The 23597-nt window shown below is 50.0% G+C and overlaps 1 protein-coding gene across 1 annotated transcript in view; it reads right to left on the bottom strand.

Annotated features, from left to right (window-relative positions):
- Positions 1-1190: 1190 nt before the first annotated feature.
- The window catches only part of CAMK1G (calcium/calmodulin dependent protein kinase IG), a 30815-nt gene continuing 8408 nt past the window's right edge, over positions 1191-23597 (bottom strand). The window contains exons 2-12 of the mRNA XM_052653967.1: positions 22542-22662; positions 16581-16709; positions 13487-13561; positions 10869-11007; positions 10099-10222; positions 7119-7194; positions 5460-5572; positions 4627-4705; positions 2692-2779; positions 2043-2461; positions 1191-1281 (exon numbers count right to left, since the gene is read on the bottom strand). Of these exons, the coding sequence (XP_052509927.1) occupies positions 1191-1281; positions 2043-2461; positions 2692-2779; positions 4627-4705; positions 5460-5572; positions 7119-7194; positions 10099-10222; positions 10869-11007; positions 13487-13561; positions 16581-16709; positions 22542-22662 (1454 nt within the window). The remainder of the gene's footprint in view (positions 1282-2042; positions 2462-2691; positions 2780-4626; positions 4706-5459; positions 5573-7118; positions 7195-10098; positions 10223-10868; positions 11008-13486; positions 13562-16580; positions 16710-22541; positions 22663-23597) is intronic.

Below are 23597 nucleotides of genomic sequence, written 5' to 3' on the forward strand. Positions count from 1 at the left end.
GGAGAGGAAAATGAGTTGTATAGCTCACAACACTGGGTGCCTGGCCCACCCCCCAGAGCTCCTGCCCTCGCGAGGTCCCGCCTGACCTCCAGCTCTCCATGCATCTTCCACTCCGCAAAGCCCAGAAGCCCCTGAGCCACTTCTGACTTAGAGAAGGACCAAAAGAAGCCTCATAGAGAAAAATATGTCCATTTTATTCAGCACAACACAGAGCAGGAAGCTGGAGGGGGCGGAGGACAAGAAAACGGGCGGGACAAAAACAATGTGCCTGATTTTCAGGGAGTGAAAGGAGCAGAAGCAGCCTTTGAATGACTGGCTGAAAGGACAACAGTCCACTTCCAATTTTTACTTAATTGAGTGTGTGTGTGCATGTGTGTCTGTGTGTGGAGGGCGTCTGGCCAGGATAAAAAGTGCTTACAGTACCTAGTGGTGGGTTTCTTTCTGTTTCATCTTGGAGGGTGGAGTACTGCTTTTGGATGGGGGTGGAGGCATAGGCCGATCAGAAGGGGATCATCCCGGAGTTCGGGAGCTGGGAGGTGAATTCGGAGAGCTCACAGGCAGACTGCGATGCTGCCTGTCACTCATGCAGATGGGCAGGCCCCTCCGTCAATGAGAGGCAGGAGCGAGTGTGTGCTGAGTGGGGAGGCTGGGTAGCTGCTCCATATGGCTTTGCTCGGAAATGGCAACACAGATGGGCCAGCCCGTTAAGCTTTTCACAACGACACAGACCTGGGCACGAGCTGTCTACGCACCCTGCGCAGAGCCACCCCGGCAGGGGTGGGCGTGTCGGGGCGGGGGTGGGGGGGCATCAGGCAGGCCTGGGAGGATGCCACTCCTCCTGCCCGCAGCTTCCTGAAGCTCCACCGCGCCGGGCTCGCTCCCGGGCCTTCGGGGAGGCTCTGCCCTGGGCGGCAGCCGGCTGCTGCGTCCGATCAGGTCTTGGTCTGCTCGCTTTCCCTCCCTCCCGCCGCAGGGTGGACTCCAGGTCTGGAAGGGCTGAGAAGAGTTGAGTATCTCTCCTGCAGAGGAAAGGGTTGAGGGTTGGGGTTGGGAGGGCGCTGCCTCCTCTAGTACCCTTCGTACCCCATTGTGGAGACTCCCCGGCAGGGCTCTCCCCCTGAGCTTGAGGCCTTCCTTCCTCTAGTCCCCTCACCTGAAAATTGTAGTGAGACAGACACGAGCCCCAGGAATCACATGATGAGACAAACTCCAGTCTGCCCCACCCGGCAGTGGGAGTTGCCACCGGCTTTCACTGGTACCATGACTTCCGATTTGAAGTTCCTGGAACGGAAACGTCGCAGCAGGCTGTGGAGTATTTGGGGAAGGAGGAAGGGCCGGGGTAGCCCTCTGTGCCTGTGGCAGCCACTCAGACCTCCCTTCGTGAGGTGCAGAAAGTACAAGCCTTTACAGAGAAGACGGACGAGATAACCAAGCCCCCTAGTCCTCCCAAAACACAGTGTCCCTGGAATCTAATCCCCGCCACTCACAGGTACACACTTTCCTGCAGGCGTTTATAGTCCCTGATGCCTCACTAAACTCTGACAGCAACACTGTAGGGCCTCCCTGGTGGCTCAGAAGGCAAAGAATCTGCCTGCAATGCAAGAGACCCGGTTCGATCCCTAGGATGGGAAGATTCTCCTGGAGAAGAGAATGGGTACCCACTCTGGTATTCTGGCCTGGAGAATCCCATGGACAGAGGAGCCCATTGGGCTATCGTCCATGGGGTCTCAAAGAGTCAGACACAACTGAGAAACTTTCACTTTTCCTGTGGGGCAGACTGAGCAGGTGTGACCCAATCAAACCATTTTATAGACAGGCAAACTAGAAACACAGATGCAGATGGACACGTTGGTGGCCACACAGCTGGTGACTGGGCTGGAGGCATCTCAATTGACCCCCTTGACCCTTCCCAGAGCTTTTCTACACCACAGAGCTGCTTCCAAGTGGGAGAGGCTCCCGGGTCTATTTCTTGTAGCTCCATTGCCCTGAGTTCTTTCAGCCCCAGGTTGAGCAGGGCTACACCTGGGGCTGGAAATACGTACTGTTTTTTGTTGGCCTTTTTGAGCAGTGTGGGCTCCGAGCAGTAGGAGGTGTTTGCTTTGGCCCCAACGTTCGTGCAGCTGGAGCAGCAGCCGCAGGGCCCGACGGCCAGGGGCCCCTGCTGCATGGGCACCAAGCTGCTGCTGATGCGGAGGGAGCCATTGATCAGGCAGTTGAGGGACCTGCCCCCGGGGGCCGCGGGCTGGGGGCCGTGCCGGCAGGGCAGCCGGGGCGGCACGGGGGCCGCCGCGCTCGGGCCCGGGGCAGCGGGTGTCTCAGTGACGGTGATCTCCGGGGAGGTGGGTCTCGAGGCTGCAGGGACGGGCGGCCTGTTCTCTACCTCTGGCCGGACCCCTGGGCTATGCAGGTTCATGTGCAGCTTCCGCATGTGGTGGACCACGGCCGCTGCGTTGAAGGCTTGCTGGGGAGACACAAGACCCATCTCTGGCCTTCTCCACCCCAGAGGGCCTCCAGCCTTCCCTCTGCCCCATGGACGCTTGAAACCAACGTGCGCACCTCTCATTTCCCAGAAGGGTCCAGGGAGCTCCAGCGTCTGCCGGGAGACCCCAAGGAAAGCCCCCTCACCCTAGCTGCCCCAGCCCAGCCTCCAGGTCCCAGACAGCCTCTCGCCTCCTGGAGAGAACAACTCACCCTCCACTTGCTCTTGGCGAAGTTCTTCTGGATCTGGAGGCTGACTGATGGGTAGATGTCCCGGTGGAGGGCTGTGTTTCCGTTAATCCTGTGGATGTGGAGGGGACACCTGGCTAGTGGTGGTGATGGGGACTCTGTCAGGGGTTGGGCAGGGGCTGGGCATGCAGATCCAGGGTAAGCTGCCTGGAGATCCCCAGGACAAGGGCTGGAACCCTCTGAACAGGTCATGGGGGCCTGTGGCTTAGAACGGCTTCCTAGGTGGCTCAGATGGTAAAGAATCTACCTGCAAGGCAGAAGACCCCCTGGAGAAGGAAATGGCTACCCACTCTAGTATTCTTGCCTGGAGAATTCCATGGACAGAGGAGCCTGGTCGGCTACAGTCTATGGGGTCTCAAAAAGTTGAACATGACTGAGCAACTAACACTAGTATTACTATGCTTTAGAAACTTGCTTTCAGGCTGAGTGGGCAACCTATAGCCTGTGGATCAAACCTACTCATGGCCTGCCTTTGTAAGTAAAGTCTTACTGTGACACAGACACGCCCATTCATTCAGCTATGGGCTCTATTGCTCCTACGCTGCGACAGACAGATTGAGTAGTTACCATGGAGATGATATGGCAGCAAAACCTAAAACATTTGCTATCTGGCATTTTACAGAAATAAAAGTTTACTGATACCCCATCCCTCACCCCTGGCCCAATGTCAGAGGGCATTTGCTTGTTACTATCCTCTGACTCTAAACTTTGCACAGAAGCCAACTCCTCTCGGTAAGCCTTCCTCTATGCGGCCACCCCTACAGAGTCTGCCCGTTCCGCCCTGAGCCTCTTATCCATCCATCTCTAAGTGTCCTCAGACACTTGCCTTGTGAACAGTATTTTCTAGGTACTAAGGGACCTGGAGAAGTAACAGATGTGGCCCTGCTCGCTGGGGGCTTACAGTGCAGGTTGGAAGCCGTGTTTCACGCCATGAACTAGAGTAACTCATGGTGAGCTGTGTGATTGTTAAAGAGAGAAGGGAAGGTCTGTCTGGACTGCAGGAGCCAGGGCTTCAGAGGACACAGACAGCTCTGGATCCTGAAGGATGTGCATCCAAGGCAGGGCCCTCGAGGTGGTGAACATGGTGTGACCCAAGGTGAAATGTGGAAAGAGCTTGGGATGGAAGAGGGTAGGAGAAAGATACAGTCATTAGGCCTTTCTGGAATAGAGAAGGTGTGTTGGGAACCCTGACAAATGAAGTTGGGGGTGACAGGCCAGGCCAGATTAGGGAAAACCACGGCTTACTGCAGTAGGAACTGGGGAGCTTGTAAATTTTCCAGCAGGTGGGTAGCACAAAAAAAGGAAGTGTTTCAAGACTTTCTTTACCTGCTTTGTGTGTGTGTGTGTGTTAAGCCGCTTCAGTCGTGTTCGACTCTTTGAGACTCTGGACTGTAACCTGCCAGGTTCCTCTGTCCATGGAGCTCTCCAGGCAAGAAAACTGACGTGGGTTGCCAAGCCCTCCTCCAGGGGATCTTCCTGACTCAGGGATCGAACCCCCATCTCTTGCATCTCCTGTATTGACAGGCAGTTTCTTTACCAGTAGCACCACCTGGGAAGCCCCTTACCTGCTTTACCAATTGGTTGCTTTGTGATTGTTCTCAAAGCACCTTGCATGGGACAGGCTTTGACCCGAGTAAGATGATGCTCTTAAGGAGAGTAAATTTATCTATCTGGCTGCATCTGATTCCCGATTCAATGATCCAGCTGCTACTCTTGGATCAGAATCCACCTCATTAAATGCTGTTTGTATCTCTGGCTTGATCTGATCTGTGCCCTTTGGGTGCTATACCAGTAAACAGCTCAGGGCAAGCAGACTCCAGGGAAATGCGTTGTGAAAAAATCAGCGTGGTGTCTGGGGAGCAGCAGCGAGAGTCTAGAGCCCACCCGCGCCTCACTCACCAGGGGTGCCTCAAGGCCTTCTCGCAGGTGTACCGCTCATTCGGGTCCTTCTCCAGCAAGTGGCAAATAAAATCCTTGGCTGTAGGGAGCAACCAGAGACAACAGCTAAGGACCAGATCTCATGACTGAGGGAGAGTCACTGCCAGGCTGGTGGGTGGCACAGAAGGCATGTTTAGCTCATCTTCCAAAGAGGCAATTTTAAGAGTCTTGAAAGAGAAAAAGAATCCAAACCACCGAGCAACAACCCACCTGAAACCCCCAGAGTGGCTCCACGCAGCTGTGTCACCACACAGCACTGCAGATACATCTCTGGTCACGAGGCATCCATGTGCCTGACGCCGCGCGGGTGCCCGCCTGCACCAGTCAGGGGCCAGCACCGCACATGGGCACACGCGTGAATGCTGGCTTAGCTCTGGTCCCCACTTAAATGGACCCAAGGACAAACACTGATGGCCGTCACTGACACAGACCTTGCAGGCTCTCAGCTGGACAGGTGAAAGGCAAAACTCGGCCTTGGTTTTGCCCCTCCTGCCTGGAACATGCCCCTGGGCTTGTTCTGCCCTCCTGGCCCCTCGTCTGAAGTACCTCCCTGCTTTTCCAGGCATCCCACGGTTCTGCCTCCAGGAAAACAAAAGCAGGAACCTTAGATGCGAATCATTTATTTGGCCTTTGAACCAGATGCAGATTTCTCCACTTTCCTTGGCAGCCTGTTCTGTCAGATTCCCCCAGGACTGAGGTTAAGAGCCAGGACTGTCATCCTTTGTTAAGCTCTCTTTTCTTGGCAGCCTCTGCCTTGAGCCTGTTATTTTGTCTTTCCCTCGGACTGGTCTTACCTGACTCAGAAATGTCATCCCAGAATGGAGATTCAAACTCATAGTAGCCTTCCTTGATCTTCTCAAACAGCTTAGACTCAGTTTCTTCATAGAAGGGGGGATACCCACACAGCCTGCAGTGGAACAGCAAGGTATATGCTGCTAAAGGACCCTGTCCTGGGCCAGCCGCTCCCCTCTGCCCAGCCTCCGCTGTATACACGGGCAGGCAACAAGAGTCCCCAATCAGCAGTGTGACCAGTACATGGGTCTGCCCCTGATTCACGAATGATGCATGCATGTGCTAAGTTGCTTCAGTCATGTCCAGCTGATGCAGGAATGATGCAGGTTCCATCAGATGTTTATTCAGGAACCAAAGTTTGGAACAGGTAGCCCTTTGTACATGATATTCCCCAGACCCTCACTTTCTCCCTTCCCCTGACTCTTTGCATGTATGCAAAGTCACTTCAGTTGTGTGGGACTCTTTGGAACCCTATGAACTGGAACCCACCAGGCTCCTCTGTCCATGGGATTCTCCACCCAGGAATACTGGAGTGGATTGCCATGTCCTCCTCCAGGGAATCTTCCTGACCCAGGGATTGAGCCCGTATCTCCTGTGGTCCTACATTGCAGGGGTATTCTTTACCACTGAGTCACTGGGGAAGCCCCCATGACTCTTCAAAAGTGAAAGTGTTAGTTGGTCAGTCATGTCCAACTCTTTTTGATCCCAGGGACTGTTGTCCGGCAGGCTCCTCTGTCCATGGGATTCTCCAGGCAAGAATACTGGAGTGGGTTGCCATTCCCTTCTCCAGGGGACCTTCCCAACCCAGGGATAGATCCCAAGTCTCCTGCGTTGCAGGCAGAGTCTTTATCATCTGAGCCACCAGGGAACCCTGACTCTTTAGATGACGTATAAACTATCTTTAAGAAGGATGGTAGAAATGTCTACTTGAATGTAACTTTCCGAGGGATTCTTTTTAGGCTGTTTTGTTCTTCATTCTTTAGACCCTAAACCGCTGATTGGCACAGAGGAGACAGCCAATGACAATTTGTTGAGAAGATCATTGAAGTGAAGAGTTATTCAACATACATTGAGGAAATAGAGAAATGCATCCATACTGAGGAGGAAATGATTAATTTCAGGTTATTTTCCAAGAGGAAAGTTTGCTCTCAGTGAGAAGGAATGCTGGGCAGGGGGTGGTGAGCAGATTTGGAAAGGAGAGCCTGAGAACGTGAGGAGAGGAACCGTGACCAGGTTCATCCAGACCATCATTTTGCCTTGGGCTGACGTTACCAGGAGAGAAATCTGAGATGTGAACATTGTGCCCCTTTGGCTTCTAAGTTTAGGATGTCTCCTCCCTCTTTAACTGCTCATTCCATAGGGTGGGACTCAGTACATTTATATACAGTAAACGGGGGTGGGATGCAGAAAGCGGGAATGCCATGTGGCTGCACAGTGGGTTCACACTGAACTCTGTTTTTATAACCGGGTGGCGATCAGGACAAGATCTTCTGGAGCTGTGTGCATGAGTGAGTGTGTGTGTGTGTGTGTGTGTGTGCACGTGGACATGCACATGCTTTGGAGGTGGATGCTGCTTGAGGTGCTGAGATGGGGAGGAGAGAAAAAAGGGTGAGCAGGCGCTGAGACTCCTCAGGAGCTGAGCCAACGCCAGCTCTACTTACAATATGTAAGTGATGACGCCGATGGACCAGCAATCCACAGCCTTGCTGTAGGGTTTCTGGGCCAGCACTTCTGGAGCTGCAGTAAACCAAAGGAAGAGTCAGGCTGAGCAGGAGCAAGAGCAGAGGGTGAAGGATGCCCGTCAAACATCAGCAAGAGGCTTAGAGAAGAGGATTAGGGAGGCACCTGGGATGGTGTTGATGTTTAAGGCTAAACATTCTCCTACAACACAGACAGTGTCACTCCCAGAAGGCCAAATCTTTCTCCGATACACTGGGAGGTCCCATGCCAGGGCCCATGGCTCCTCCATCAGACTGGGGATCTCCAGGGCTTGGTTTCCTCCTTTAGGCTGAGTACTCCGGAGGCAGGGTCTGTAGCTTTCCACTCAGATGGGAGACCCCCAGGGCAGGGATCCTTAGACAGGGAAATCTGCAAGGTAAGGACTTTTTCCTCTCACGAGATCGGGATCTCCCTGGAAACAGAGGTTCCATTAAATGAGGAACTTCCAGTGGGCAGGTAGGAACTGTCCCATCAGTCTTTGTTACCTCCTGAGGGCAGGCCTTACTCTTCCCCATCAGCCCAAGAGCCCCATGAGAAAATGGGCCATGTCTTCCTCTGACTGGCAGCTCTGGGGCAGTAGTGAGCTGCCTTTGGTATTTATCCCAGATACGAGGGATTTGTATCCAGTGGACTCAAAACCTGTTGGTTGCCAGGAGCCAGCGTGAGGAATCCCACCCGTGACAAGGTCATGTGGCAGAGATCTGATGGGCAAGGTGAGTCAGATCTCAGGTTTCCCCCCTGGTATTTCCTGAGCATGTACCCCAAAGAACCAAAGCCTGCTGGCCTTTGTACTCCGCTTTTCCACTCTTCTGACACACTCTGGAAAAAGTCAACTCAGAGCTTTAGTCTTCTGCATTTGAAAGGGTGTTTCCATCCCAAAACCCCTCTGATGGCTTTCTAGCCTGCCTGCAGGACTCATACAGCTGCGCATGTGATTGTTTGAGGCCTCCCGACTGCGGGAGGCACAGGAAGCTTAAAACATCCTAGGAATGTAGGGGCTTCCGAGGAGTCAAAATCATTACAATGGGACTGATTAAAGGTTTCATTTGTTGAGCCAATTCTTGCTGCCAAATTTTCATATATTTTATTTGTAGAGATAGTTGGTAGTAGACCTGGTGTTAGCAACATTAGCTCTTTGAGTTCAGTACTTTCTTTGTTATAACCCACTGCTCCTTTGTTCTACAGGAATGTAACTTTATTTAGTACTTTGAGGGTGATGCAGAGTAAAGAAAAAACACTTCTAGGGAAAAGGAGTTTTCTGGTTGATAGACAATTATCCAGGAAGAGAGCCATAAAAATGTCAACAGGCCTCTGGGCCAGAAGATAATGTAAACCACCTGAGACCTTTTGTATACGGGAGGGTATGCAAAAAGAAAGCCTGGTCTCAGTGAGGGTCAGGACTGCTGCCCCTGCATAACTCTGCATATTCCATTATTTCTTTATGTACAACTTGGGGTATATAAGCTGATTTTGAAAGTGGCGTCTTTGGAGTCTTGCACCGATGCTGGGCTTCCCCATGTCTTTCTTTTCTCCCCTTTTTCGGCTGAATTCCCATCTGGAGCGGGGAGGCTCACCAAGTCTACTTACTTGCCCTGGCTGCTAAGATCCACGTGAAAGGGAGACTAAGGCAGGGCACCCTTCGATATTCAAGTGGGCGCTGGTGGCCTAACGTAGATGGTGCAAACCTCTTTCTTGAGGTTTTATTGGTTTTCCCCATAAACCAAGTTATTCAGCCTCTTTTTCTCCACCTAAATTTCTTACTATACTGTTTCTTCCTAATCTAATCTTATATTTCTATATTAATAAATAAATAAGTTTTCCTTGCCTATCCGTCTCCCCTTCGAATCACCCTGGATCCACCGGGGCTGGACCCCAGCAGTTGGTAAGTAACCAACCTCTCTTTTGGGGAGAGAGGAGATTCCCTGTCTTGAGTCAGGGTTGTACTTCCCACTTCCAGCCCCAACCAGGTGATGAGTGGCCGAGAGAGAAGGAGCAGACGTGGATGCTCTGAGCTTTGGCTTTCTCCTTCTGAGAGCCCAGGAATGCTCTCTCCTGGTACCCTGCCTGTTGTCACCTTTTGGGGGGCCCTGGAAGCTTACAGAGCTATGAGGCAGGAGGCCCCACTTCTGCCAGTTTCCTAGGGTATGTCCTTGGGTGTATATTTGGGTGCCCATATATAAGTTCCTCACATTCAAACTCAACACTGCACCTCCAGAATGCCAGCAGTTGCGGGGCTGAGGTCTCCTCCAGACTGGGAGAAAGGAGAGAGCGGGGCTACTGGCCAACCCCTCTGCTACTGATCTCTGGGTTTGAGGTCTTGTTTCGGTCCCTGTTCTAGGTGAAAAAACAAAAACAGGAAGCCTTGCTGCAAAAATGAGAGCCAGAGTATAGACAGGACAGTGGGAAGGCTCAGGGGTAGGATGTCTTTAAAAGATGTAGGGTTTGGGAGCAGGCGGAGGAGTTTCAGATAGATTGAAAGTGACAGTCGTGTCTGACTCTTTGTGACCCCATGGTACAGTCCATGGAATTCTCCAGGCCAGAATACTGGAGTGGGTAGCTGTTCCTTTCTTCAGGGGATCTTCCCAACCCAGGGATCAAACCTAGGTCTCCCGCATTGCAGGTGGATTCTTTACCAGCTGAGCCACCAGGGAAGCCCAAGAATACTGGAGTGGGTAGCCCATCCCTTCTCCAGCAGATCTTCCTGACCCAGGAATCGAACTGGGGTCTCCTGCATGGCAGGTGGATTCTTTACCAACTGAGCTACTCAAACCTTAGACCAGATAGATCAGGTGGCCCTAAGCCTCACATGTGACTGCTGTACTAGGATCCCGCTGTCTCCTCACAGCAGTCTTTTTCTGTGAGTAATATCCATGCGGAGGAATGTAGCCAACTGGTCAACCTCCCCCCTGTCCCCAGACTCACCCACGTAGCCTGGGGTCCCGCAGGCAGTGGACATGACGCCACTCTGCTCCATCTTGGAGAGACCAAAGTCTGTGATCATGATTTTAGAATTCTCCTCGGGGGTGAGGTACAGGAGGTTTTCAGGCTGCGAGGGAAGAGAAACATCATGTAATGTAGGAGACAGTTGCCTGAAACATGCATTTATTTCCTTTCCCCCATATCTAATTTCTTAGGAAGCTGTATCCTGGGCTCCTGACTTTAAGGCCAGACTTATTTCCCTCCATTTTTCCTATCTTCTTCCTACCTGGACCTTCATTTACCATAACTCAGCACCTTGTATTTTGCTTTTGGCCCTGACTTTACTTAGCTTTATAGCTATTCATGTAGTAACCCTTCCTTCTTCTCATCCCCAACTACCCCAAAATTGTTTCATTTTTTGAGGAAACCAACCCTTATTTTGTCTGATCTTTCTAAACTCTGGTACATGACTGGTGCGATGTTGACTCTGAAGAAGTATTTATTAAATACTGTATTCAAGGCTGTGTTCAAGGAATAGCATGGATTTTCTTGGTAACCTCGTAGGGTGAGGATAGTGAAAATCAGAAAAAGGCTGAGGTACAAATTAAGAATGATTGTTCAGTCACCCAAGATTTGTTCTAGAATCCAAGAGTGAAAGGGACCTTAGGGGTCATCTGGTTCAACTCTCTCATTTTACAGAGCTTAGACTGCCCACGATCCATGCAACTTCCCAAAGAATCCTCCATGTTTCCCGGAGGGCCCCGTCTCAGCACCTTTAAGTCTCTGTGGACGATGCCGTTCTCGTGGAGGTATTTCACAGCTGACAACACCTGCTGGATCACCAGGCTGGCATCCTTCTCTGTGTAGACACCCCGTTCCAGAATCCGGTCAAAGAGCTCCCCACCAGAAACACTGTGGACACAGGGGCAAGTGCAGGAATCCAGCCCTTACTTCAAATCAAAGGGATGTGAATGCCTTTGTTCTGGAGCTCTGGGGACATAGAGCCCTCTGATGGAGTAGGCATGTTTCCACCCACCATCGTTCAAGTGGTGCTGGGGGAACTATTCCAATCTCAGGATACATCCTTTCGAGTACCTGGAGTGCTATCATTAGGGAGTCATTTCTTTTGGCCAACCATTGACCTCTCTCTGGAAACTCGGTTTTTAAATGCAAAATACCACTGTTTAGGGTTTTGCAAGGGGTCAATTTTCAACTAATACAACATTGTAAATCAACTATATTCCAATCATTGCTTCCTGTGGACATATTTCACCGCTGCCTTCTTTCCTGGCCTGGGACGCAGGGAGCCATGATAAAAGGGAGAAGTGAAGCTGAAATCAGACAAAGTAGGAAAGAGAAGGAAGTCCAGATGAGGCTAACTGGGCTTCTGCCAGGATTTCTTTCCTCATTTTGGAGAACTGAGTTACCTAAAGCCGAAATTATGAGGTGGAGTCATAGTAGTGTTTTTGGGTTCACGTGGTACAGTATCTGAGGGTTCACAGGAGCTTTAAGATCAAGTCCAACCCTCACGCCTTGATGTTCTCTAAACTACTTTTACCAAGTTTTCTGTCAGTACTGAAACACATCAGTGGCACAGAACTCCCTCCCTCCTAAGACAGATTGTTTTATTTTTTTGTCATCGTCTTAATATTTCTATGTGTTACGATGGAACTTGACTCCCTGCAGTTTCTGCAAGTGACATTGCTTGTGGATATCCACACACGACAGCACCATGCCGCAATAAGGGGGCAGAGATTTCTGTAATCAAAATGCACACCATCCTGTTCCTTCTGTCTCTTCCTGAAGCTCTGGGCTCTGTTGTGGGAGCTGGAGGCTCATGAGAAAGACGCGCTTTGCCCGTGACTGTGGATTCCTGACTCACAGCAGCCTGGGTCCTAGAGCTGGTGCTCTAGAAGCCTTGGCAGTGCTTTGGGCATCCGTGTGTGCTTGATCACGTCTGACTCTTTACCCTGTAGCCTGCTAGGCTCCTCTGTCCATGGGATTTTTCCAGCAAAAATACTGGAGTGGGTTGTCCTTTCCTCCTCCAGGGGGTCATCTGGACCCAGGGATTGAACCTGTATCTCCTGCATCGGCAGACAGACGCTTTAACACTTGAGCCACCTGGGAAGCCCGTGACAGTACTTTGGTGACATCTAAACCTGCCCACCCTCCCACCTGGGTGACTGTGTGCTAATTCTGTTGACTTGGTCTCATTAAGATGCCATGTGATCCCTGCTTACTTGTTAGTGCTGCTCTGGGTCCCTCTAAGCTCACTCCCTTGGCTGCTTGCTACCACTATTCACTGGGCCTCACGTGAGTCCAAGAGTTACCAGCCTCAGTAGACTCAATAAAACTCCCGGGGAACCAGCCTATCAGTCAAAAAGACTGCGTCTACCTTTGCTGAGATTGCAGGGTTAGCGTATTTGTGTGTGTGAGTGTGTGTGTGTGTACCTTATACACAGAAGCATCTCTGAGCCTAAGGATGAGCCCTCAGGGGCACTGACCAGCCCTACAGCAGTCACTCTCAGGCATAGCTCTTATCTGGATGTTACCATCACTTGGACACCTTTGTAATGTGGCACCATTTCTATTGACACACGGACACATGCAGTACAGTCTCAGCCTATTTTTAACACCGGGTGGCTCTCTTTTGCGAAAGTCATTCTTCCTATTGAATTGCTATCTATCTACCTAAGGCTTCGACCTCCATGGTAATTTTACCCTGGAGGGATGCTAAAATATTTAATACCCAGTTTAGAGAACATGGGGGGCTTCCCCAGTGGCTCAGATGGTGAAGAATTAGTCTGCAATGCAGGAGACTCGGGCTTGACCCCTGCATTGGGAAGATTCCCCTGGAGAAGGGAAAGGTTACCCACTCCTGTATCCTTGCCTGGGGAATCCCATGGATAGAGGAGCCAGGTGGGCCGCAGTCCATGGAGTCGCAAAGAGTCAGATACAACTGAGCAATTAACACTTTCACTTCATTTTCTTTAGGGAACATGGACTGATGGGTCAAAATGGACTCAAGCCACGGTGCCAGAGGAAGGTTCTGGAGGCCTCCTGCTATGCTGGGCGCTACCCTTTCCATTGTAGGGTTGTGAGGCGGTCCAGAAAGTAGGGAAGGATGGACAAGTTAGGGCTACAGCCATTTACAGACTGGCATTTCAACAAGTGGTAAGGCTACACTGGTACATACCAACTCAATTATCAGCCCTAGTTTTAACCCTCGGTCGACTCAGAACACATCTACAACCAGAAAGAACTCTTGGCACGTCAAAGCCTCTTGGTTTGTCTTTTAATCACCATCCTTCTCTTACCGCCAACAAACCTCTTCTAGGCCTTCAAGGCCCCACCAGACATGTGTGAGGGAAGAGGGTCGCCATGCACTTACAGCTGCATGACCAGGTAGTAGTGAGTGGTGCTCTCATAGATGTCCTCCAAGGTCACGATGTTCTCGTGCTTGATCCTGAGGAAGAGAAAGGGTCACCGTGAATGACCTATGGTTCACGTGGTCCAGACACAGAATGCGGATCTAGCCTAGATGGACTTTGACTTCTTTCAGAGACTTGATGACAATGATTAGGAAGATAGGATCCTTGTGACTCCTTCCTGATAAGTAGGCAGTCACAAAGAAATTCCAGAGAAAAGATTCCCAGCATGGTATTCAATTCGTATTTTTGAGTGGGTAACTGATCCTCCTGACTTCAAGGAACAAACACCTCACTGTTACTCCAGGAATCTCTTTAAACTTTACCAAGAGAGAAAGCTAAAAGAACTGAGGGAAGCTGAGAGATCTGTGATCATTAGTTTATTCTACAAAATGGGGCTCCAGGTCTCCTTCAGAAACATCCCATCATGTGTGATCCCTCAACAGCTGGGATGTAGGTTAGCTAAGCCTCCTCATGGATAACCTAGGAGGAAGCTTTGCAAGATGATTGTTCCAGGATATTGTGAGTAAAACATGCTCATTTTGAGGGTCAGTTCCGTGGGACGCCTTAGATCAGTGATTCTCAAGCAGGGGCTCTTTTGTCCCTCAGGGGATCTTTGACAATATCTACTGATGTTTTTCTTTGTCACAATTGGGGATGGGGGATGTGTTCCTGGCATTCAGTAGGTAGAGACAGGAATGTTGCTAAGCACCCTGCAATGCTTAGGAGAGCCCTCAACACAACAAGGAATTAACTGGTCTAAAATGTCAGTAGCACCTAGGCCAAGAACCTCTGCCCCAGACTACCTCTGTCTGGGATTACTCAGAGGCTGAGTCAAGCAGAATAATCATGTTAGCTGAGGGGTTGGTTTGCAAGCAGCAATTCTGTGCATGCCCTTCCAGGAGGAAAGTCTCTACCCAGGGGGAGAGGTAGTTTTACCCAGGGCTGTGCAGTACAAGGATTAACTTCAGCTTGGAGACAATTGGACCCGAGTTCAGGTCCATTTGCTACTTGGCTAATCTTGGCTGGTTTACTCAAATCTTTCAAACCTTGCTTTCCTTGTCTATAAAGTATATCTCTTCCATAGAATTATATCAGGATGAAAAGTGATAAGACATGTAAAATGCTTAGTACAGGGCTTGGGGAATAGTAAACACATCATCAAGAGTAGCTAGCATCTTGAAGATATTGAAAAAAAATACAGGCTCCATGCAGTGACTATGTGATGGATTCATCTACATTTATAAGCTGATGATGCTAACAGTAATTTATCGATGATTTACTCACTGAACAAATATTTATTGAATATCTATGCTGTTAGGGACTGGTGATACAATGTAATGATAAGAAGGACCAATGAGCCTATAGTCTCTCTCTCTACCCTAATCTCTCTGGAGCCCAGACCAAGACTTCTACCAGACACTTCTATGTAGAGATAGCTGGATATATTTATTCAATATGTATAGAGGCAGGTGGATATTTATATTCAATATACTGCAACCCACTGCTATTACGTCTCAGCCTACACATCCTTTTCATTTGCTGTCCTAAGCAATGAATGATATGACTGTCCACAGAACAGCTCCATCTCAGGGTCTCTTTAATGCTTTTTTTCTTTTATTCTCCTTCCAGCCAGCCCCAACCACCTCTCTCTCTGAAATATCTCTGGGACTCAGTCTTCTTGCCACCACGTGATCTTGCCGCCACCTCTGGTCCTCATCCGTTGCCTCAGTGATTGAGAAAGTTGGCAGTTGGTCTTCTGCCCTCTAGGCTGGCACCCTTCAATCCATCCACCACTATGCTTAAGAGGGATGGCTCTAAAATATAAACCGACCATGGAAATTTTGCCTTAAAACCCCTTGATGACTTCTCTCTGCTGATAGAATAAAGCCAATGTTCTTTCTCATGGCATCCAGCACCCTTTATTATGAGGTCCCCTTCACCATTGCTTCATCTCCTCTCAGTTCACAGGCTTCCAATTCTAACTCTTCCCTAATGTCCCTTGCCCTTCCATGATCCTATGTTAATATTTACGCTACACTTGACCTGACTTCTCTTTCTGCACTGCCCTTCCTGCCTCAACAAAATTCTACTCACCCATCAAGGTCTGTCGTCTTTGAAAATGTACCTAAAATTCATACTCACGAAGACACACATACAGGCAACACGAATCTCTGTCTCTGCTGCTGCTGCTGCTGCTAAGTCGCTTCAGTCATGTCTGACTCTGTGTGACCCCATAGACGGCAGCCCACCAGGATCCCGCGTCCCTGGGATTCTCCAGGCAAGAACACTGGAGTGGGTTGCCATTTCCTTCTCCAATGCATGAAAGTGAAAAGTGAAAGTGAAGTCGCTCAGTCCTGTCCGACTCTTAGCGACCCCATGGACTGCAGCCTACCAGGCTCCTCCGTCCATGGGATTTGCCAGGCAAGAGTCTCTTCTACACTTTGCCTTTTGCTAGTGTGGCTCACAACCAATGGGACTGGCATTTGTTATGGGCGCTTCTGTCTCTGCTAACAAAGATGTGAGTTCCTGAGGATAAGAGTTTTTTGACTTCATCTTTGTGGTCCTGATGCCTAAGCACTTTTGGATTACTGTAGGAGTTCCATAGGGGTTTGGTTTATGAGTCCCGTTGTAAACATTTGATGATTTGTTAGTGCTGTCTCCATCGTGATAGTTGGAACGCTGAACCTACATCTGCGTTAGAAGAAATCGAGGCTCATTTCCAAATCTTGTACTACTTCCTTAATTGTTCCTTCTTCCTGGTGTTGACTTTCAGTTGATTTTTGGTCCTTTGAGCTAATTACTTTGTGGTCTGTGTGTGCAAACCAGCTCTGCTCTCAGTTGATCACTAGTTGATTTGATGAAAAAAAAAAAAAAATCAGCCAAGACAACTGTCTGGCTAATATAGCTGATGGATCAAACTGACTCATCAGCTCAAGCAAAGGGAGTTAATACCTATGGGGGTGGAAATCCGACCTCAGTCTCTCTCAAAGGTAATTTGTGAAGGAAAGGTTGTGATCCCCTGGTTGCCCTTGACCAACACTAAGACCCACTCACTTTTTCAGCACAGCGATCTCATTCTCCAGGCTGCTGTCCCGGAAGGCAGGTGACTTTTTGATGCACTTCAGGGCAAAGAGCTTCCCAGTTACCCTTTGCTTCACCAGGAAAACTTCTGAGAAAGCTCCTCTGAGTAGAAAATACCAAGAGATAAACATTAGAACTGGCAGCCTAGGGAACATTGCTGGAGACAAAAGCAAAGGGCAGGTGAAAGAAGGTGTGGCTGGTAGTTTGTTTCATTGTCATCATGGGCACCATGGCAGATCCAGCTAGAGGGCTGGTTGCTCTTGGCTAGTTCCATGATTTGGAAATGATTCTCAGAAACTCTGCTTTAAGTTTGCAAACTTCTCCTCTTGGCAAACCCATTAAGGAGAGGCCACTGCCGATCTTAGAGAGGCAAATTCTGTAAAGAAGTGCCCAACTATACGCTTACAACCCCAGCTGCGGAAGCTTTGTGGTTCCCCAGTCAGGGCAGCTCTTCAGGAGCTCCTTAGTAAAGGACTCACTAAGCTGCTTTCAAAGCACAGAGCTCAAGTAATTTACACCAGAAACACCAATGGTGGAGACATTCCAGCTGCTGGTGAAGATGCATGAACAAATGCTACAACTGTATATTCTGAGAAAACTTAATAAAAAAAAAAGAGAGAGAGAGAGAGAAGTCGCTACAGAGTCAGTTTGATTGTCTTCTCCCAACATGGTGTGGGCTTCCTTGATAGGAATAATTAGTCCTGAATATTCATTGGAAGGACTGATGCTGAAGCTGAAAGTCCAATACTTTGGCCACCTAATGTGAAGAACTGATTCATCTGAAAAAACCCTGATGCTAGGAAAGACTGAGGGCAAGAGGAGAAGGGGACAACAGAAGATGAGAGGTATCACCGACCCAGTAGACATGAGTTTGGGTAAACTCTGGGAGTTGGTGATGGACAGGGAGGCCTGGTATGCTGCAGTCCATGGGATCGCAAAGAGTTGGACACGACTGAGCGACTGAAATGAACTGAACTGAAAGAATCTGCCTGCAAGGTAGGAGACTCCAGTTCAATTCCTGGGTCAGGATTGTCCACTGGAGTAGGGATAGGCTACCCATTCCAGTATACTTGGGCTTCCCTTGTGGCTCAACAGATAGAGAAATTCACCTGCAATGTGGGAGACCTGGGTTCACTCCCTGGGTTGGGAAGATCGCCTGGAGAAGGAAAAAGCTACCCACTCCAGTATTCTGGCCTGGAGAATTCCACGGACTGTGTAGTCCATGGGGTTGCAAAGAGTCAGACACGACTGAGCGACTTTCACTTTCAACATGGTTGTTGGCAGTTAGAAGTAGCACTGAGAGATGGGGCTCTAACATGAGAGAGAAAAGACTCCTCTATCAGCTTTAGACGCTGATGACTACTGTGAGCCAACCGTGAGCGGCAAGGGGGCTGAGCATCTGCTCGTTCGGTGGTATCTGTGAAAACAAAAAACAGAGCCCAGCTGCTCTGGGCAGGCTGTCTGAAGATGGAGAGGCTGGAACCCAGTGAGAACACAGGGTAGGATTCCAAATTGCAGGCTTCTTGGTTTAAGGGCAGTGTTGGGGGCAGTCCTCTAAAGACAAGGCCATAGCAACATTTAGTGAACAGTGGATGCTGGAGCCTGATGTTAGAACCTCAGCTTTGGGGCAACAAGTCATATACCCAGTTTCTTCATCCGAAAAATGAGAATGTCAATAGTATCTGATTCATAGGGATGTTGAGAAGAGTATGTGAGTTAGTAGGTGTAAAGTGCATGAACGTGTACCTGACATCTAGTTAACTATGCATGTGAAATAGTATTATCGTTATAAGTACTATTTTAGGGAGAACACAGGTTAGTAACGAGAGTAGACAGAGTTTAGCTGAGGAAATAGCTGAGCCATCCTCTGCCTGCCATCTGGGGGTTCTAGCGTGGAGGCCCAGTGGCAGCCCAGCTTCCGCAAGGACGTCCAGAATCTGCACTAGAGAGCGCTGGGTGTTTCCGGTGTCTGTTTCCTGTTTCCCCCAGCTGCACTTGGAACCGAGTTAATTACAGCCTTCAGAGCTTGCTCTATTCATTCATTCATTCACCCATCCCTCCAATCAAGATTTATTGAGCACCTACTGAGTCTTAGACACTAGAGATGAAAAGGAAAGTTTTTATTTTGCTCTTAAGCAGCCTGTAAATTAGTGAAGAGCCCAGACAAATGAGCAATTAGCATTCACTTTGAAAAATGCTATTAGGCTTTCCATGAACGCTGGTTGAGCTGACAGAACCTCTCTGTGTCAGGCCCTGGGATTAGTACTGGTCTGCCTTAGAATCTGGTGTGAGAAACAAGGCACAGACAGACCCACAGGAAGTGCTATGACCCCACAGGAAACAGACACGTAAGAGAGGGCCTTGGCTGTGCTTGGGAGGGTGGGTCACATACTGCGCAGCCCCAGCAGAGGCCATCGCCTCAGAGCCACTGTATCTTTCAATGCAATAATTACAATAACATTTTTGCTCTGGACCGCAAGCTAGAGAAAAGGGCCTTTTTTCCCCCTAATGTGTACAAAGTGACCTTTTGGGTCGGCTGAGAATCACATCATTCGTGGCCCTCTGACTTAAGAACATGCTGAACTCAGTTTCAAGGGATCAGTGAGGCTTAGCCCAGGGCAAAAACAAGTTGGAAGTGATGTTTCAGGTGGGGGTGGGGAAGAAGCAGGATTAAAAAGCCTGGAAGGTGCAGAAGAGCAGGGCAGGGTGGGGCTGCTGGAGGGTGGTCCAGGCCCTTTGTGATGGATGAGGCAGAGAGCAGGGGAGATGGGTGTGGAGGGACACCGGGGGTCCTATGCCTGGCTTTGGGTGGAAAATGCTCATGTGTTTGTGTGATGGATGGATGGAGGGAGGGAGGTTGGATGGGTGAATGGATAGGAAGTTTGGACTGAGATTATCATTGTGTTCCACTCATCGGAAGACCTTGCTTTCCTTATTGTAAAAGGAGAGTCGAACCACATGGCCTTAAAGATTCCTCCCACCTGTGATGTTCTCAGGTTTGCCTTCAGATTTCTCCTTTTGCCTGTATCTTTGGAACCACATGAGGATGGTTCCCTGATTTTAAAGCTGACACCCTCTCTGAGTGCACTTGGAAAACAGATCAAACTAAGAGCTTCCTGGGGGATCTATCCTGCAGTGAGCGGCATCTCCTAGGGTTGTGTAATGTTGTGGGAATTACTGCTCTTCTGCTCAGGCTGTTTTATGCATGTTGTGTGTTTGTGTGTGTGTGTGTGTCTGTGGAGCAGGGGCAGAGGAGAGGGTTTAGAAGACTTAATTGTGCTGTCTGCCAGACTGGGGAGCAGAGAGCTAGTTTTGAGTAGCCAAGGTTGCATGGGTCAGGAGGCAAGAAGGCCGAACCTCTAAGAGCACTTGCCGTGATAGAACTCGGTTTGCATTTCCTGCTCTGAACAGCCTTCTGCTCTTGCTGGGAGCAGGGGTGCTAGAAGAGGAAGGGAGGAACCAAGAAGAAAAATCTTCTCCTGGGCCGTGAAAAAAGGAGGCCTGGCGCTCGAAGACATACCCTCTGTAATGGACGAGTTTTGCCAAGTGTCCCTACAGCTGCCCAGGGCCCTGGAATTGTGGGTGATTCTGGACAGATTTCACAAAAGCCCATTTTCCCCTGATGGGTGGTTCCAGTGGAGCTGAGGACTAGAGGACTAGAGGCCTTTATCGTGAGATCCTGGCGCTTCCTGAACAGGGGAAGTTGGCGCTGCCCAGCTGCCCCTCTGAGATCACATGACCTGGCTAATGCCACGGGGTCTGCAGCCTGGGGCTGCCTGTCCCCATCCCGAGCACCACAGAGGTGTCTTCTGAGCTTCTGTTCAACCTTAGCTGCTGCAATAGCTGTGACTTGCCCCCGTCTTGTCTGTCTGCTCCCCTCATATTAGCGCTGGGCTGGGTACATGAGAGCCACCAACAATACAAAATATAGACGGCTGGCCGCTGGGTCCTAGCCCCTTTAAATTTCAGTTTAGTATTCTGAGACCAGGAAGCTGTATTTTTCAAAAATTCCCTAGATTGAAATGAAACTAGGAAATGATTCATTCTCTTGACTGTGACAGTGATACTGTGGATATAGGAGAAGGTGCCTTTGTTCTTAGGTGGTGCAGACAGGATCCAGACGTGATGTGTCATGATATATGCAACTTGTTTACAAATTGTGCAGTGAAGTGTGTGTGTGTGTGTAAAGCAAATATGGTGAAATGTTAACAATTATTGGATTTAGGTGATGGGTATAGCAGAGTTCATGGTACTATTATTTCCCTTTTACGTAACATTTTCATAGTTAAACATTAGAGGCATGATAAGCTCCCCAGGTGGCTCCCCTGTCCCCTGGGGTTTAGAAGCTGCCCGGCAGACTTCACTGAGCTCCTTGAGGGTGGCACGCCTCTGTCTCCGATGGTCCTGAAGCACAAGTCTGAGCAGGCGGTGAATACACTCTTGTCAACCTGGGCTTCTTTTCCCCTCTTTCTCTGGATTTTTGGGATGCTTGGCAAAGCATTTTTGATTCACTCATGAGCTGTCTTTCTTTCCTGCCCAAACGCCCCGCTAACCACCCCTGTCTTGACAAAGGCCCTTCATGGAGAGCGGGTGCTCTGATGCCCGGGGTGGCCGCTGAGACCGTCCTGTGTGCTGAGTGCCATCCCTGCCTGGGATGGGAGGGCCCAGAGGCCTCCTCTCAGGGTCGAGCCGGCTCCTCTCTGGTTTCAGAGACTGTGTGGACAGCATCACTGCCTGAGGTCCCTGCCTCCTAGCCAGGCGGAGGGAGCTAAACTTAGCCAGAGTTGGCTCAAAGGAAAGCTGGCTTGTGTGGACAGCCCATGAAGGGCCCCTTGCATCCCCGGCCCAATTAGCCCAGACTAATTAGCTGACCAGCAGGGGTTTGGAAGCCATGGGAGCCGGTGGCCCAGAGCCGCCGCCAGCCTGCGTCAGAGGCCGCGGCTTCCTGGAGGCGAGGCAGGATTAAGTGGAGAGTCAGCCCCAGGCAGGCTGTCTCTGCTCCACCAGGCATGCAAGCGCCGTCCAGGGGCAGGCACAGACACCCCAGAGGCGGGCAGGAGCTTGGCTAGGACTCGACTTTATTTTTCCAACATGATGCTTCAATATGGAGCCAAGAAGATGGTGGTGGCAGTCGCGGACATGCACTCAGTCATGTCCGACTCTCTGCGACCCCATGGGCTGCAGCCCACCAGGCTCCTCTGTCCATGGGATTCTCCAGGCAAGAATCCTGGAGTGGGCTGACGTGCCCTCTTTCAGGGGATCTTCCCAATCCAGGAATCGAACCCAGCAGACGGATTCTTTACTGTCTGAGCAACCAGGAAAGTCCAAGAATACTGGAGTGGGCAGCCTATCCCTTCTCCAGGGGAATTTTCCTGACCCAGGAATCGAACTGGGGTCTCCTTCATTGCATGCCGATTCTTTACCTGCCGAGCTACCAGGGAAGCCCCAGAGGATGGTGATGGTGGGAGGCAATTCAGGTGTGTGTAACCCATTGGCTTTGTAGCCTCAGAAGCACCACCTTCTGTAGACAGCAGTCAGTGGGTTTGCCCTGTTTACTGTGGGGGTAGTGGAATGAGGAAGGCAGGTGAGGAGGCCCAGGAAGGTTCAGGTCACTGGATCCCCGGAAGTGCTCCAGAACTCCTCTTCCCTGCAACCAGGGCAGGACTCACAAATTGTGATGGATCTGGAAGCAGGGCGGGGTCTCGGGGGGTGAGAAGGCAGAACCTTGGGGAAAGGGCTGAACTGACCTCTGTAGCACCCCAAGGCACCTTTCCCTGAACTACCCCTCAAAGCCCCTACTCTGCTCCTGCGACCTGTTGAGATGGTGTATCATCTGCTGCTGGCCCAGGACGGCTGTCTCCAACTCACCCCCCCGCCCACCCCTTCACCACCCGCAGGCAGCCCTGCTGCCCCAGCCTCGGCCCCTGGACTCACGATCCCAGCACTTCCATGAAGATGAAAGTTTTCCGGATGTTGGTGGTCTGTTTCTTCCAGGAACTGCAGTCATCCTCTTCCTTTCTACCCATCGCCTCCAGAGTTGAAGCTTCTGGGGATGCTTGGTTTGCGGAAGGGAAGCAAGGATCTGATCAGCTACTTTGTCCAATAGGATGAGAACAAGTTGTAGAAAGAATCTATAATACTCACATCCTTCATGTAACAACTAGGAGTAAGGACAGGGAGCAAAATCTGGATAACTGGCAAAAATAGGTTACATTTCCATAACAGATTTTATTGACAGTCCACTACGTGCCCATTGAGCTTGTCCTGTGGTCACAGGGTTTAGACTCTCATGATGGAAACTCCCCCTTGTACAAATGTTTTTAAGGACAATAACACCTTTACAAATAGATTAACATGGGACTATCCACCTTTGGAGAAGGAAATGGCAACCCACTCCAGTATTCTAGCCTAGAGAATCCCAGGGATGGGGGAGCCTGGTGGGCTGCCGTCTATGGGGTCGCACCGAGTCGGACACGACTGAAGCGACTTAGCAGCAGCATCCACCTTTGAAGGGATCTGAACTGTTTATGATACCACTAGAGCTTCCCTGGTGGCTCAGACAGTAAAGAATCTGCCTGCAATGCCGGAGACCCAGGTTTGATCCCTACGTGGGGAAGATTCCCTGGAGAAGGAAATGACAACCCAAAGTTTTTTTTATTGATTCAGACTACCGAGTCAGCCGGACTTCTCTCTATTATCACAGCTTGGCTGCCTCCTCCAGTCATTACTGTTCTTAACTTCTCTCCTACTGTTCTGAGTTAAATGAATGAATAGTAGATGAATGAGCATCGTGTTTCCTCTGCACCTCCCACAGCATTTAGCACAGTGCTGTAAAAATAGTTCCTCATTAAAATCTGAATTGAAATGTGCCCTGAGTTCATCTTAGGTTTTTCTCAATACTGAATACTCTATTTATTCGACGGTCAACACCTACGATGTGCCAGGGGCTGTGTGTACCCGATCTCATTCCCCCTAAATGGTACCTTTGGT

This window comes from Budorcas taxicolor, chromosome 16, assembly GCF_023091745.1.
Source record: "Budorcas taxicolor isolate Tak-1 chromosome 16, Takin1.1, whole genome shotgun sequence".
Classification (NCBI taxonomy): Eukaryota; Metazoa; Chordata; class Mammalia; order Artiodactyla; family Bovidae; genus Budorcas; species Budorcas taxicolor.